Source organism: Lonchura striata, chromosome 36 (genome assembly GCF_046129695.1).
Source record: "Lonchura striata isolate bLonStr1 chromosome 36, bLonStr1.mat, whole genome shotgun sequence".
NCBI classification, from domain to species: Eukaryota; Metazoa; Chordata; class Aves; order Passeriformes; family Estrildidae; genus Lonchura; species Lonchura striata.
Genome location: NC_134638.1, coordinates 1899303 through 1913603, shown reverse-complemented (window position 1 = coordinate 1913603; position 14301 = coordinate 1899303). Strand labels below are relative to the sequence as shown.

At 58.8% G+C, this 14301-nt stretch overlaps 3 protein-coding genes across 3 annotated transcripts in view; 2 read left to right on the top strand and 1 right to left on the bottom strand.

Annotated features, from left to right (window-relative positions):
* Nucleotides 1-1397: 1397 nt before the first annotated feature.
* LOC110482655 (non-structural maintenance of chromosomes element 3 homolog) lies at nucleotides 1398-3802 on the top strand. The gene is made up of 10 exons (XM_021552072.3): nucleotides 1398-1643; nucleotides 1754-1825; nucleotides 1919-1982; nucleotides 2069-2148; nucleotides 2221-2315; nucleotides 2874-2953; nucleotides 3038-3080; nucleotides 3157-3219; nucleotides 3472-3586; nucleotides 3672-3802. The coding sequence occupies exons 1-10, from the start codon at nucleotides 1602-1604 to the stop codon at nucleotides 3735-3737; spliced, it is 720 nt and encodes a 239-aa protein (XP_021407747.2). The 5' UTR covers nucleotides 1398-1601; the 3' UTR covers nucleotides 3738-3802.
* Nucleotides 3803-3816: 14 nt separating this feature from the next.
* On the bottom strand, nucleotides 3817-12702 carry LOC110482654 (6-phosphofructo-2-kinase/fructose-2,6-bisphosphatase). The gene is given in 15 exon segments (XM_077789758.1): nucleotides 3817-3934; nucleotides 4063-4127; nucleotides 4834-4896; nucleotides 6394-6523; nucleotides 6597-6701; nucleotides 6792-6938; nucleotides 8047-8254; nucleotides 8326-8447; nucleotides 9577-9633; nucleotides 10941-11015; nucleotides 11162-11228; nucleotides 11307-11403; nucleotides 11492-11533; nucleotides 11536-11616; nucleotides 12675-12702. Coding segments are annotated over 15 exon segments (1347 nt in total). The 3' UTR covers nucleotides 3817-3874.
* Nucleotides 12703-14146: 1444 nt separating this feature from the next.
* HSD17B10 (hydroxysteroid 17-beta dehydrogenase 10) overlaps nucleotides 14147-14301 on the top strand; it is a 4709-nt gene continuing 4554 nt past the window's right edge. The window contains exon 1 of the mRNA XM_077789672.1: nucleotides 14147-14170. Coding sequence (XP_077645798.1) covers nucleotides 14147-14170 — 24 coding nt within the window. The remainder of the gene's footprint in view (nucleotides 14171-14301) is intronic.

Genomic DNA, 14301 nt, shown 5'->3' with positions numbered 1-14301 from the left:
TTAAAATTCATTAAAATATTTTAAATTATTTAAAATTCATTAAAGCTAGTTAAAATCAATTAAAATTATTTAAAATTAACTACAATTCATTAAACCCTCCTTGAGGCCCCCAAATCCAACCCAAATCAGAGACAAAGGCGGGGGCACAAATTCAATTTATTTATTCCCAACACCCCCAGAAATCAAAGAGAAACCCCAAAAACGAAGTTGCGGAGATAAGGAAACACCCTGTGAAAAATCTTTAAAATTTCATAAATCTAACAGTAATAAAATGGCTATGAAAATAGTAAATAGAAATTAAAAATATATAAAAATACTATAAAAATAGTAATGCAATTACACTAATAAAATACTTAGAGTTAGGGCAATTACCAGATGATAAAAAGCAAATGATTGTCTTTTTTAATAAGCGCTTCATTATTAAGCTTTTAAATTTTTAAAAACCAAGTGATTGGAGGTTTTATAAACCTGAAAACATATTTAATGCGCTCCTGAAGAGAATTAATTACTCGTGTAATATTCATTTTAATATTTGCAAAAAACCAATCATAAAATTCACATTTTTCACAGGGGGATCCCAATCCCCCCAGAAATCAAAGAGAAACCCCCAAAAACGGAGTTGCAGAAATAAGGAAAAACCCTGTGAAAAATTTTTAAATTTTTATAAATCTAATAAGAATAAAATGGCTATAAAAATAGTAAATATAAATTAAAAATACATAAAAATACTATAAAAATAGTAATGCAATTACAGTAATAAAATACTTACAGTTACAGCGATTCCAAGATGCTAAAAAGCAAATAATTGTATTTTTTAACAAGCGTTTTACTATTAAGTTTTTAAATTTTATAAACCAAGTGATCGGTGGTTTTACAAACCTGAAAATATATTTAATGCGCTCCTGAAGAGAATTGATTACGCGTGTAATATTCATTTCAATATTTGCGAAAAACCAATCATAAAATTCACATTTTTCACAGGGTGGGGACCCCAACCCCCCCCAGCAAACAAAGTTTAATAATAACAACATAATGGTTATAAAAACAGTAAATCTCTGTTTTTTATCGGCTTGCAGCTGTCCTAACTCTAATTATTTGTCGCTATAATTAAGTTATTAATTTTATAACCTTTTTACCGCTCTTTTCCCGCCATTTTCGCCGCCGTGAGGGGAAGGGGGCGGGGCCCGCGCGCGCCGCTCTTTTCCCGCCTTTTTCGCCCCCCTCAGGTTGGTGCGGGGGGGGGGGAAGAGCGCGAGTCTCGCCCGGCGCGCGCCGGGGGGAGGGCGGGGCGAACTCGGGCTCTCGACCAATCGCGACGCGGGGTTGGGATGGTAGGCGGGGCGTGCGGCGGCTGGACCAATGGGAAGCGGCACTGGCGTGGGCGGGACCGGCGGGTGTGGGCGGGGCCGGCGCGGTCGCGGGCGGAGCGCGGTGGGGGACGGTTCTCGTCCCGGCCGCGTCGTTGTCCGGGCCTTGGATGGATTTTTTTTTTCTTTTTTGCGGCCCTGCTGAGGGTGGAACGCGCGGGGCGGCCTCAGGAGTGCTCTGGTGGCTGTTTTAACCCATCCGGTGCTTTTTTCCTCTCAGAGCTGCCGTGAGGAATGTCTCAGCGCAAGCGCAGCAAAGGGCTCGGCTGCTCTCAGGTGAGAGGCGGCTGCCCCGCCACACCCCCCGTTCTCCCCTCATTCGCTCTTTTGGCTGCTGCCGCTCTCTGTCATCACCTCGCCCCGCTTTTCCCGTCGTTTCCCCTCAGCTGCCCGACGGGGAGGATGATTTCATCCCGACGCAGGTGGAGCGGCGCTCGCAGGAGCAGCTGAACCAGAAGGTGGATTGCGGTGATCCCCTCTGCTCCCGCAGTCCCTTTCTCTGCATCCTTTTGCTATCATCCCTCGCCCTTCCCTGCTCCTTGTCCCCACAGGTGAGCGAGCTGGTGCAGTTCCTGCTCGTCAAGGACCAGAAGAAGATTCCTATCAAGAGGGCAGGTGCGTTTCCGCGGTGTTTAAACCCCGAAATCCTTCCTGGCTCAGAGCTCCGACCTCTCTCAGCGTTCCCTGTGTGTTTTCCATAGATATCCTGAAGAATATAATCCGGGAATACAAGGATGCCTACTCGGAAATCATTAAAAGGGCAGACAGGACCCTGCAGGAGGTGGGGGCAGCACGGAAAGGGGGAAGGTTTTGGGGGGGATTAACCTTTGGATTAATCCTTGTCCTCCCGCAGGTTTTTGGGCTGCAGCTGGTGGAGATCGATGCCAAACGCCACATTTACATCCTCATCAATAACCTGCCCTGCGCCCAGGGCGAGCTCCTGTGCAGGTGAGGGGATGCAGCACCCATGGGTGCACCCCTGGGTGATTCCAGCCCCACAGGGCTGACACGGGGAACAGTCCCTTTTTGGGGAGATTGTCCCCAAATTTGGGGTGGATTTGGGGAACAGTCCCTTTTTGGGGGGGATTGTCCCCAAATTTGGGGTGGGACAGGGGGAACAATCCCTTTTTGGGGGGTTCGTCCCCAAATCTGGGGTGGGACATGGGGAACAGTCCCTTTTTGGGGGGTTCATCCCCAAATTTGGGGTGGATTTGGGGAACAGTCCCTTTTTGGGGGGATTGTCCCCATTTTTGGGCGAGACACAGGGGGAACAGTCCCTTTTTGGGGGGATTGTCCCCAAATTTGGGGTGGATTTGGGGAACAGTCCCTTTTTGGGGCACTTTGTCCCCAATTTTAGGAGGGCCACGAATTTCCTTTTTGGGGGAAATGATCCCCATTTTGGGGAGGGTTTCTGGGGGGGGACAGTCCCTTTTTGGGGCACTTTGTCCCCAAATTTTAGGAGGGCCACCAATCCCACCCGCCTGACCACCCCTGTGTGCGCCTCAGGGGCAAGGAGCAGGAGAAGATGGGGCTCCTCTTAGTCATCCTCAGCTTCATCTTCATGAAGGGCAACTCCGTCAAAGACAGTGAGTTCTCCCCAAAACCCCCACCCCGTCCCCCACTTTTTCCCCTTGCACCCCGCTCACTTTGCACCCCTTTTGTTTTTCCAGGTGCTCTGTGGGAATTCCTGCACTTGCTCCGTGTCTACCCCGGGTAGGATCCGGCCGGGGACCCCCGAAATGGGTGGGTGGGCTACTCAGTGCCACCCCTCACTAGCCCCCCTCCTTAGGAAGCAGCACGGCGTCTTCGGGGACGTCCGGAAGCTGGTGACGGAGGAGTTTGTGCGGCAGAAGTGAGTTGGGAGCGGGCTGGAATTTGGGGGTGCAGCGTGGGGGTCCCCCCATGTCCCTTCCCGGTGTGCCCAGAGCGGCCTCGGCGCCAGCCTCGGCCGGGCTGTTTATACCACACCGCAGAGCAAAAACCCGCAGCCCCCCACACCCCGTGGCTCCAAGGGTTCCTCACGGGGTCAGGGCAATGCTGGACACCCCCAAAAAAACCCAAAAAAAACCTTTGTGCACCCCAAAAACCACCCAGCCCTCCGCAGGTACCTGGAGACCACCGCCATCCCCCTGACGGACCCCCCCGAATTCAAGTACCAGTGGGGCCCACGGGCAGAGAAGGAAACCTCCAAGAAGGACGTGCTGAACTTCGTGGCCAAGGTGAGGCCGTGCTCGTGGGGGGCATCTCTGAGTTTTTTTGGGGGGCTCGATTTGATGCCCCCTCCCCTGTTTTTCTCCCGTTCAGATGCAGGGCAAAGACCCCAAATTTTGGGCGAGCCAATACAGCGAGGCCAACAAAGCCACAACCTGACCCCCTTCCCCACCCCACCCCAAAAAAATAAAGGCAGCCCGTTGGTTTGCAGCCCCCTCCCCAAATTTTCAGGCTCTGCTTGGTTGTCCAAGGTTTAATTTTGGGGTGGGGGCTCCCCTTTTCCCCCAAGGGACCCCTCAGAAGTGCTCGGGGACGGTGTTGAGGGCATCGGCTGCGGTGCGGTTGATGTCGACGTTCTGTGGGGTGGAAATGGGGGGTTTTGGGGGGGATCTCCCCACAATTTAACACTCCCCTCAGTTATTTGGGGGGGTTAAGGTGCTCTGCACCCACTTTTTGGGGTGGATTTGGGGATGGGGGCTCTGACCTGGGGTCGTGCCCGGTGGGTGTTCACTGCCTCGATGTTGAGGAAGACGGGCTCGACCTCACACCCTGTTCCAGGGGAAGAAGGGAGCGGTTTTTGGGGGGATTTGTCCCAATTTTGGGGTGGGACACAGGGGGAACAATCACTTTTTGGGGGGATTGTCCCAATTTTGGGGTAGGACATGGGGAACAGTCCCTTTTTGGGGGGTTTGTCCCCAAATTTGGGGTGGGACAGGGGGAACAGTCCCTTTTTGGGGGGGATTGTCCCAAATTTGGGGTGGGACAGGGGGAACAGTCCCTTTTTGGGGGGATTGTCCCAATTTTGGGGTGGGACATGGGGAACAATCTCTTTTTGGGGGGATTGTCACAATTTTGGGGTGGGACATGGGGAACAGTCCCTTTTTGGGGGAATTTGTCCCCAAATTTGGGGTGGGACACAGGGGAACAATCATTTTTTTGGGGGGATTGTCCCAATTTTGGGGTGGGACATGGGGAACAATCCCTTTTTGGGGGGATTGTCCCCAAATTTGGGGTGGATTTGGGGAACAGTCCCTTTTTGGGGGGATTGTCCCCATTTTGGGGTGGGACATGGGGAACAATCTCTTTTTGGGGGGATTGTCCCAATTTTGGGGTGGGACATGGGGAACAATCTCTTTTGGGGGGGATTGTCCCAATTTTGGGGTGGGACATGGGGAACAATCCCTTTTTGGGGGGGATTGTCCCCATTTTGGGGTGGATTTGGGGAACAATCCCTTTTTGGGGTGACCCCACTCACCGTAGGCCACGGGCGTCAGCTTCAGCACCGTGTGCAGGGGGCACTTGAGGTAGGGCAGCTCATCTGGGGAGGGGTTTGAGGGAACTCGGGTGGCCACTGCAGCTCTGGGCTGTCCCCAGCTGTCCCCAAATGTCCCCAGCTGTCCCTGGCTGTCCCCAGCTGTCCCCTCGTTGTCCCCAGCTGTCCCCAGTTGTCCCCAGCTGTCCCCTGGCTGTCTCCAGCTGTCCCCTGGTTGTCCCCAGCTGTCCCCCAACTGTCCCCAACTGTCCCCTGGTTGTCCCCAGGTGTCCCCAGCTGTCCCCTGGCTGTCCCCAGCTGTCCCATGGCTGTCCCCAGCTGTCCCCAGCTGTCCCCTGTTTGTCCCCAGTTGTCCCCAGCTGTCCCCTGGCTGTCCCCAACTGTCCCCAGTTGTCCCCAGCTGTCCCCTGGTTGTCCCCTGGTTGTCCCCAGCTGTCCCCAGCTGTCCCCAGGTGTGTCCCCAACTTTCCCCAGCTGTCCCCAGCTGTCCCCAGTTGTCCCCAGCTGTCCCCAGCTGTCCCCTGGCTGTCCCCAGCTGTCCCCTGGCTGTCCCCAGCTGTCCCCAGCTGTCCCCTGGCTGTCCCCAGCTGTCCCCTGGCTGTCCCCAGCTGTCCCCAGCTGTCCCCTGGCTGTCTCCAGCTGTCCCCTGCTTGTCCCCAGCTGTCCCCAGCTGTCCTCTGGTTGTCCCCAGCTGTCCCCAGCTGTCCCCTGGCTGTCCCCAGCTGTCCTCTGGTTGTCCCCAGCTGTCCCCAACTTTCCCCAGCTGTCCCCGGCTGTCCCCAGCTGTCCCCAGCTGTCCCCAGCTGTCCCCCGGCTGTCCCCAGCTGTCCCCAGCTGTCCCCAGCTGTTCCCAGCTGTCCCCAGTTGTCCCCAGCTGTCCCCTGGTTGTCCCCAGCTGTCCCCAACTTTCCCCAGCTGTCCCCTGGCTGTCCCCAGCTGTCCCCAGTTGTCCCCAGTTGTCCTCTGGCTGTCCCCAGCTGTCCCCTGGCTGTCCCCAGCTGTCCCCAGTTGTCCCCAGCTGTCCCCAGCTGTCCCCTGGTTGTCCCCAGCTGTCCCCTGGCTGTCCCCAGCTGTCCCCTGTTTGTCCCCAGCTGTCCCCAGCTGTCCCCTGGCTGTCCCCAGCTGTGCCCTGGTTGTCCCCTGGTTGTCCCCAGCTGTCCCCGGCTGTCCCCGGCTGTCCCCAGCTGTCCCCAGTTGTCCCCAGCTGTCCCCTGTTTGTCCCCAGTTGTCCCCAGCTGTCCCCTGTTTGTCCCCAGCTGTCCCCAGCTGTCCCCTGGCTGTCCCCAGTTGTCCCCAGCTGTCCCCTGGCTGTCCCCAGTTGTCCCCAGCTGTCCCCTGTTTGTCCCCAGCTGTCCCCAGCTGTCCCCTGGCTGTCCTCAGCTGTCCCCAGCTGTCCCCTGTCTGTCCCCAGCTGTCCCCAGCTGTCCCCAACTTTCCCCAGCTGTCCCCAGCTGTCCCCTGGCTGTCCCCAGCTGTCCCCTGGCTGTCTCCAGCTGTCCTCTGGTTGTCCCCAACTGTCCCCTGGTTGTCCCCGGCTGTCACCTGCGCTCTTGTCCAGGAAGTAGGCCAGCAGGCAGCGCATCACAGCCTGGTGGCAGACGACCAGAACGTTCTCCTGCCGCTCCAGCTCCATGATGACCGGCTCCAGCCGCTGCACCAGGTCCTCGTAGGACTGCGTTGAAGGTTTAGGGGGTGTCCCCAAAACCTCTGCCCCCCAATTTTTTGGGGGCATTTTCGGGGCTCACCTCGCCCTTGGGGTAGCGGTAGCGATATTTGTCCTGGTCCCTCAGCGCCAGCTCCTTGGGGTACCTCTCCTGGATCTCCTCGTAGGTCATCTCCTCGCAGACCCCCTGCGGGACAGCGGCGTTGGGGGGGGGGTTCAGGGGTTAATTTGGGGTGTTTCCCCCCAAAAAACAACCCAAAATCGGGGTGGGGCTCACGGCGTCGATCTCGTTGAGGGCCTTCCACTGCTCGTAGGGCACGCCCAGCGCCTCGGCCGTCTCGATGGTTCTCCTCATGTGGCTGGTCCACACCTTCAGCTCGCGGAGGTCCTGGCTGCGGATGAAGCGCGCCAGCGCCTGCGCGTACTGGGAGGGGTGGGAGGGGTCCCTGCACACCTGGTGGGCTCTGGCACCGCCTGCTGCCCACCAGGGGACAGCCCCAGGTGTGTCCCTGCACACCTGGTGGGCTCTGGCACCGCCTGCTGCCCACCAGGGGACAGCCCCAGGTGTGTCCCTGCACACCTGGTGGGCTCTGATCCCACCCTGTCACACCAGGGGACAGCCCCAGGTGTGTCCCTGCACACCTGGCGGGCTCTGATCCCACCCTGTCACACCAGGGGACAGCCCCAGGTGTGTCCCTGCACACCTGGTGGGCTCTGATCCCACCCTGTCACACCAGGGGACAGCCCCAGGTGTGTCCCTGCACACCTGGCGGGCTCTGATCCCACCCTGTCACACCAGGGACAGCCCCAGGTGTGTCCCTGCACACCTGGTGGGCTCTGATCCCACCCTGTCACACCAGGGGACAGCCCTGTGTCCCCCAGGTGTGTCCCTGCAGGTTGAGCTGGTTCTGACCCCCTTAGCCCCATCTGGTACCTGCAGGAGAACATCCCCCAGGTGTGTCCCTGCAGGTTGGGCCAGCCCCGACCCCACCTGTTGCCCACCAGGGGACACCCCCATGTCCCCCAGGTGTGTCCCTGCAGGTTGAGGTAGCTCTGATCCCACCTGGTACCCACGAGGGGACATCTCTGTGTCCCCCAGGTGTGTCCCTGCAGGTTGAGCCGGCCATGACCCCACCTGCTGCCCACAAGGGGACATCCCCAGGTGTGTCCCTGCAGGCTGAGGTGGCTCTGATCCCACCTGGTACCCACAAAGGGACATCCCTCAGGTGTGTCCCTGCACACCTGGCCGCCCCCGACCCCACCTGCTGCCCACGAGGGGACATCCCCGTGTCCCCCAGGTGTGTCCCTGCACACCTGGCCGCCCCCAACCCCACCTGCTGCCCACGAGGGGACATCCCCAGGTGTGTCCCTGCACACCTGGCCGCCCCCAACCCCACCTGCTGCCCACGAGGGGACATCCCCAGGTGTGTCCCTGCACACCTGGCCACCCCCGACCCCACCTGCTGCCCACGAGGGGACACCCCCACGTCCCCCAGGTGTGTCCCTGCACACCTGGCCTGCCCTGACCCCACCTGCTGCCCACGAGGGGACAGCCCCGCGTCTCCTCCGATGCGGCCCTGCAGGTTGAGCAGGCTCTCGCCGTGGCGGCTCAGGTAGATGGTGCGGGGCGTGACGTGGATGTTCATCAGGTAGTAGACGGTGCGGCTCTGCACGTGGCCCTGCACGCGGTTCGCCAGGTACCGCACGCCCACGTCGAAGATCTTGATGTAGGACAGCCCGCTGGGGAGGAAGGGATGTTTTTGGGGAGGGGTCACACCTCGGGTCAGGACGGGCGTGGGGCGGGGGCTCACCTGTCCAGCTCGTCGTCCAGGGGTTCGTAGGTGGCCTTGTAGCACTCGATGCGCTTCAGGAAATCGGCCACGGCCTCGTCCTGCCCGCGGCCCTTGTAGTCGGGGCTGCTCAGCTTCACTTGCTGGGGTGGGGGGACGCGGCGTTTGGGGGGGGCGAGGTGTCCACCAGCCCCAGCTGTCACCTCTGGGTCCCAATTGTCACCTCCCAGCCCCAGCTGTCACCTCTGGGTCCCAATTGTCACCTCCAGGTCCCAATTGTCACCTCCCAGCCCCATTTGTCATCTCCAGGTTCCTGTTGTCACCTCAGGTCCCAGCTGACACTTCCCAGCCCCATTTGTCACCTCCAAGTCCTTGTTGTCACCTCCAGCCCCATTTGTCATCTCCAGGTCCTTGTTGTCACCTCCATGCCCCAGTTGTCACCTCCAGGCTCCTGTTGTCACCTCAGGTCCCAGCTGACACTTCCCGGCCCCAATTGTCACCTCCAAGTCCTTGTTGTCACCTCCAAGTCCTTGTTGTCACCTCTGGGTCCCAATTGTCACCTCTGGGTCCTTGTTGTCACCTCCAGGCCCCAGCTGTCATCTCCAGGTTCCTGTTGTCACCTCAGGTCCCAGCTGACACTTCCCAGCCCCAATTGTCACATCCAGGTCCCTGTTGTCACCTCCCAGCCCCAGCTGTCACCTCCAGGTCCCTGTTGTCACCTCCCAGCCCCAGCTGTCACCTCCAGGTCCTTGTTGTCACCTCCAGGCCCCAGCTGTCACTCCTGGCTGCAATTGTCACCTCCAGGTTCCTGTTGTCACCTCTCAACCCCAATTGTCACCTTCAGGTCCCCAGCTGTCACCTCCAGGCTGTGTTGTCACCTCCCAGCTCCAGCTGTCACCTCCCAGCCCCATTTGTCACCTCCAGGTCCTTGTTGTCACCTCTGGGTTCCTGTTGTCACCTCCCAGCTCCAGCTGTCACCTCCATGCCCCATTTGTCACCTCCAGGTCTCCATTATCACCTTCAGCTCCCGTTGTCACCTCCAGGTTCCTGTTGTCACCTCAGGTCCCAGCTGACACTTCCCAGCCCCAATTGTCACATCCGGGTCCCTGTTGTCACCTCCATACCCCATTTGTCACCTCCAGGTCCTTATTGTCACCTTCAGCTCCAGTTGTCACCTCCTGGCCCCAGTTGTCACCTTCAGGTCCCGTTGTCACCTTCAGCTCCAGTTGTCACCTCCAGCCCCAGTTGTCACCTCAGGTCCCGTTGTCTCACCTTGATGTTCTCCTCGATGATGGTGGGGTCGTCACAGATGGACTCCACGAACAGGACCTGGGGGGGGACGGGTGACACCCCCGGTCGGTGACACCCCAAAACTGGTGCCACCACCCCAAAACTGTCACCTCCTGTCCTGTGACACCCCAAAACTGTCACCTCCCGTCCTGTGACACCCAAAACTGTCACCTCCCTGTCCTGTGACACCCCAAAACTGTCACCTCCCGTCCTGTGACACCCCAAAACTGGTGCCACCACCCCAAAACTGTCACCTCCCTGTCCTGTGACACCCAAAACTGTCACCTCCCGTCCTGTGACACCCCAAAACTGGTGCCACCACCCCAAAACTGTCACCTCCCTGTCCTGTGACACCCAAAACTGTCACCTCCCGTCCTGTGACACCCAAAATTGTCACCCCCCAATCTTTGGGCACCCCCAAAATTTTTGCCACCCCCCCAACGTACCCAAGACCCCACCCCAAGCAGCCGCCCCCCAAAAACCCCCCAAAATTCCTCACAGCCCCCCAAAATTCATCATGAACCCCAAAATTCATCATGAACCCCAAAATTCCTCACAAACTCCCCAAAATTCCTCACAGCCCCCCAAAACTCCCCACGAACCCCAAAATTCATCATGAACCCCCCAAAATTCCTCATTAAACCCCCCAAAACTCTTCAAAAACCCCAAAATTCATCATGAACCCTAAAATTCCTCACAAACCCCAAAATTCCTCACAAACCCCAAAATTCCTCACAGCCTCCAAAAATTCCTCATTAAACCCCCCAAAACTCCTCACGAACCCCAAAATTCATCATAAACCCCCCAAAATTCATCATAAACCCCCCAAAATTCCTCACAAACCCCCCAAAACTCCTCAAAACCCCCCCAAAATTCGTTGCACACCCCACAAAATTCCTCATTAAATCCCCCAAAACTCCTCACAAACCCCAAAATTCCTCACAAACCCCCCAAAATTCATCATAAACCCCAAAATTCATCATTAAGCCCCCCCAAATTTCCTCATGCCCCCCCCCCCCCGAATTCCTCACAAACCCCAAAATTCCACACAGCCCCCCCAAAATTCCTCACGGCCACCCCAAAACTCCTCACAAACCCCCGAAAAATTCCTCACGAACCCCAAAATTCATCATTAACCCCCTAAATTCCTCATTAAGCCCCCCAAAACTCCTCATTAACCCCCTAAATTCCTCATTAAACCCCCCAAAACTCCTCACAAACCCCCCAAAACTCCTCAAAACCCCCCCAAAACTCCTCAAAACCCCCCAAAACTCCTCACAAACCCCAAAACTCCTCATTAAAACCCCCCAAAATCCCTCACGAACCCCAAAATTCCCCGATCCTACCTTGTACCCGTTCTCCTTGGCGAACTCCAGGATCACTTCCCGCCGCTCCCGCGTGGTGTTGGTGGCATCGAACACCTTTTATTTTATTTCATTATTTTTCTTTGGTGCGTGGCGAGATGTTTAAACCCCCCCCAAAAAAATATTTGGGGCCAAGTTTACCCACGGAGGGTTTAATTTTTAATTTTTTGGGGTTTTTTTTAATTTTTTGGGGGTTCTCTTACCGCCACCTGCCCCTCCCCGGAGCTCAGGTAAGCGCGGACATCCTTGAGGGCGGCCAGAGCGCAATGCCTGGAACATTTTTTTTGGGGGTGCAACAGCTTCAAACGCACCCCAAAAAAATTCCCCCCCTTTTTTCCCAAACCTAACCTGCGGATTTCCACCCCCTCGGGGTTATCGTGGCGGAAAAATTCGTAATTTTTGTAGTTGGGCACGGCTTCCCTGCGGTATTCCCCCACGTTGAACACTGCGGAATGGCGGAGGAGGGTGGAGGGGGGTTAGGGACACCCCTAAATATTTTGGGGTGCCTCTCCCGACCCCCCAAAATCACTCACCGCGAGTCGGGGTGCCGATCCAGTTGAGGTAGCGGGTGAGTTGCGGGAGATGTAGGTTTTGCCCCGGGCGGGTAAACCCACCAGGATCACCATGGTGGGGCAGTTGGTAAACTGAGGCACGCAGGCTGCGGGGGGATTTAGAGGGGGGGGACAACACCACCACCCCCCCCAAAAAAAAATCAATTTTGTACCCCCAAATTCCGCCTGCGCCCCCAATTTTTGTTAAAAAAAACCTCCCCTAGAAGGGGAAATTCCCTCTATGGGGTTGGTTTGGGGGGGATTTTCCCTTCCCAGCACCTCTGTGTCCCCCCACCCCAAATTTCAACCCTCCCCAAATTCCTTTTTGCGCCCCCAAATCCCTCCTGCACCCCAATTTTGGTTTAAAAAAATTGCCCTAATAGGGGAAATTCCCTCTATGGGGTGGGTTTGGGGGGATTTCCCCCCCCCCAGACCTCCCCAAATTCCTTTTTGCACCCCCAAATCCCTCCCGCACCCCAATTTTGGTTTAAAAATGCCCTAAAAGGGGAAATCCCACTCCGTGTACCCCTAAGGGTGGAATTTTCCTCTGTGTCCCCCACCCAAATTCCAAACCCCCCCCAAGACCTCCCCAAATTCCTTTTTGCGCCCCCAAATCCCTCCTGCACCCCAATTTTGGTTTAAAAAAATTGCCCTAAAAGGGGAAATCCCCTCTATAGGGTGGGGTTTGGGGTGGGATTTTCCCTCTCCCAACACCTCTGTGTCCCCCCACCCCAAATTCCAAAATCCCAAACCCCCCCCAGACCTCCCCAAATTCCTTTTTGTGCCCCCAAATCCCTCCCGCACCCCAATTTTGGTTAAAAAATGCCCTAATAGGGAAATCCCCACTATGGGGTGGGTTTGGGGGCGATTTCCCCCCCCCCAGACCTCCCCAAATTCCTTTTTGCGCCCCCAAATCCCTCCCGCGCCCCAATTTTGGTTTAAAAAATGCCCTAAAAGGGGAAATCCCCCACTCCGTGCACCCCAGGGGTGACATTTTCCCTCTGTGCCCCCCCAAATCCCACCCCCCAATCCCCTTCTCCCTCGAGGGGTACAAAACCCCACCCAGAGCACCCAATTTTTAATTTATTTTTTTGGGGGTGGTCCTTGCCATCCACCCCTGTCACTGTCACTGTCCCCCCCCCAAATTTGCCCCCCCACCTCGCACCTGGGATTTTGGGTGATTTCTGCTCCATTTTGGGGGCTGGCCGTGCCCCCGGGAAGGTCGAGGGTAACTTTACACCCTGGCCGCGGGCCGGGCTGGGAGGGACGAGCGGGGCACCGGCGGGGCCGCCCCCGGGGCCACCGGACCGCGGCACCTCCGGGCCCGGGGCCGCTCCCGGGGGTCCCGGGGCCGCTCCCGGGGGTCCCGGTGCCGTTCCCGGGGGTGCCGGTGCCGTTCCCGGGGGTCCCGGTGCCATTCCCGGGGTCCCGGTGCCGCTCCCGGGGGTCCCGGTGCCGTTTCTCGGGGGTCCCGGTGCCATTCCCGGGGGTCCCGGTGCCGTTCCCGGGGGTCCCGGTGCCGTTTCTCGGGGGTCCCGGTGCCGCTCCCGGGGGTCCCAACCCGGGAGTGCCCGCCCACCCTTCCCCGGGTCTCCCCCTCCCCAATCCTATTTTGGGGTGGTGGGATTATCCCCCCCCAGAAATCCAAATTTCTCCCCCCGGGGGTCGCGGGTTTTGTCCCCTCAGGGTCCTCCCCCCTTTTATTTTTTTTTGGGTGGGTCTCGGTGTCCCTGCCGTGAAATGTCGCACTCCTGTCCCGGTTTTGGGGTTCTCGGTCCCCCGGGATGAGGAGGAAAAGGAGATGGGGACCCCCCATCCCCCCCCCCATTTAGGGGACCCTTCCGGACACCCCGACCCCCCCCGGGGACCCTCGGTGCCTCGGGCACCCCCCGGGGCTCCCCGCTCGTGTCCCCCGCCCCTCCCTCCCTCCCCCGAGCCCTCCCCCACCCCCGGTGTCCCCCCCGGTCCCTCCCCCCCACCCGGGTCCTTCCCCGGTCCCTCCCCCGGTCCCTCCCCCACCCCCCCCGTGTCCCCCCAGGTTCTCCCCCGGTCCCTCCCCCGCCCCTCCCCGTCCCTCCCCTCCCCTCCCTCCCGGTCCCTCCCCTGCCCCTCCCCTCTCCTCCCCCGGGTGGCTCCCGGGTCTCTCTCCAGTCCTTCCCCACCCCCTCCTCCGTCCTTCCCTCCCCTCTCCCTCTCCCTCCCCCTCCCCTCCCCTCCCCTCCCCTCCCCTCCCCTCCCCTCCCCTCCCCTCCCCTCCCCTCCCTCTCAGTCCCTCCCTCTCCCTCCCGGTCCCTCCCTCTCCCTCCCCCGCCCCTCCCTCCCCCTCCCCGTCCCTCCCCTCCCCGCCCCTCCCCTCCCTCCTTTCCCTCCTAGTCCCTCCCTCTCCCTCCCCGTCCCTCCCCTCCCCTCCCTCCCGGCCCCTCCCTCCTTCCCGGTCCCTCCCCCGCCCCTCCCCTCCCCTTCCTCCCTGTCCCTCCCCTCCCTCCCGGTCCCTCCCGGTCCCTCCCCGCCGCTCACGGTCCCTCCCGGTCCCTCCCTCTCCCTTCTCGGTCCCTCCCCCGCCCCTCCCCGTCCCTCCCCTCCCCTCCCCTCCCCTCCCTCCCGGTCCCTCCCCGCGGCGCTGCCCGGACGGCGGCGATGGCGGCCATTCGCAGCGTGAAGGTACCGGGCCAGCCCCGGGCTGTTTATTTTGGGTGGTGGGGAGGGTCTCCCCTCCCCGCTGAGCCTCCCGTGTCTCCCTCGCCCAGGGCCTGGTGGCGCTGGTGACCGGCGGCGGCTCCGGGCTGGGCCGG

What these genes read in the sequence shown, in the direction of transcription:
- LOC110482655 (XM_021552072.3), top strand. Translation starts at nt 1,602, where the DNA reads ATGTCTCAGCGCAAGCGCAGCAAAGGGCTCGGCTGCTCTCAG. An exon ending in GGGCAACTCCGTCAAAGACA is followed by an intron (nt 2,954 to 3,037) that starts GTGAGTTCTCCC and finishes TTGTTTTTCCAG; the next exon opens with GTGCTCTGTGGGAATTCCTG. An exon ending in TTGCTCCGTGTCTACCCCGG is followed by an intron (nt 3,081 to 3,156) that starts GTAGGATCCGGC and finishes CCCCCTCCTTAG; the next exon opens with GAAGCAGCACGGCGTCTTCG.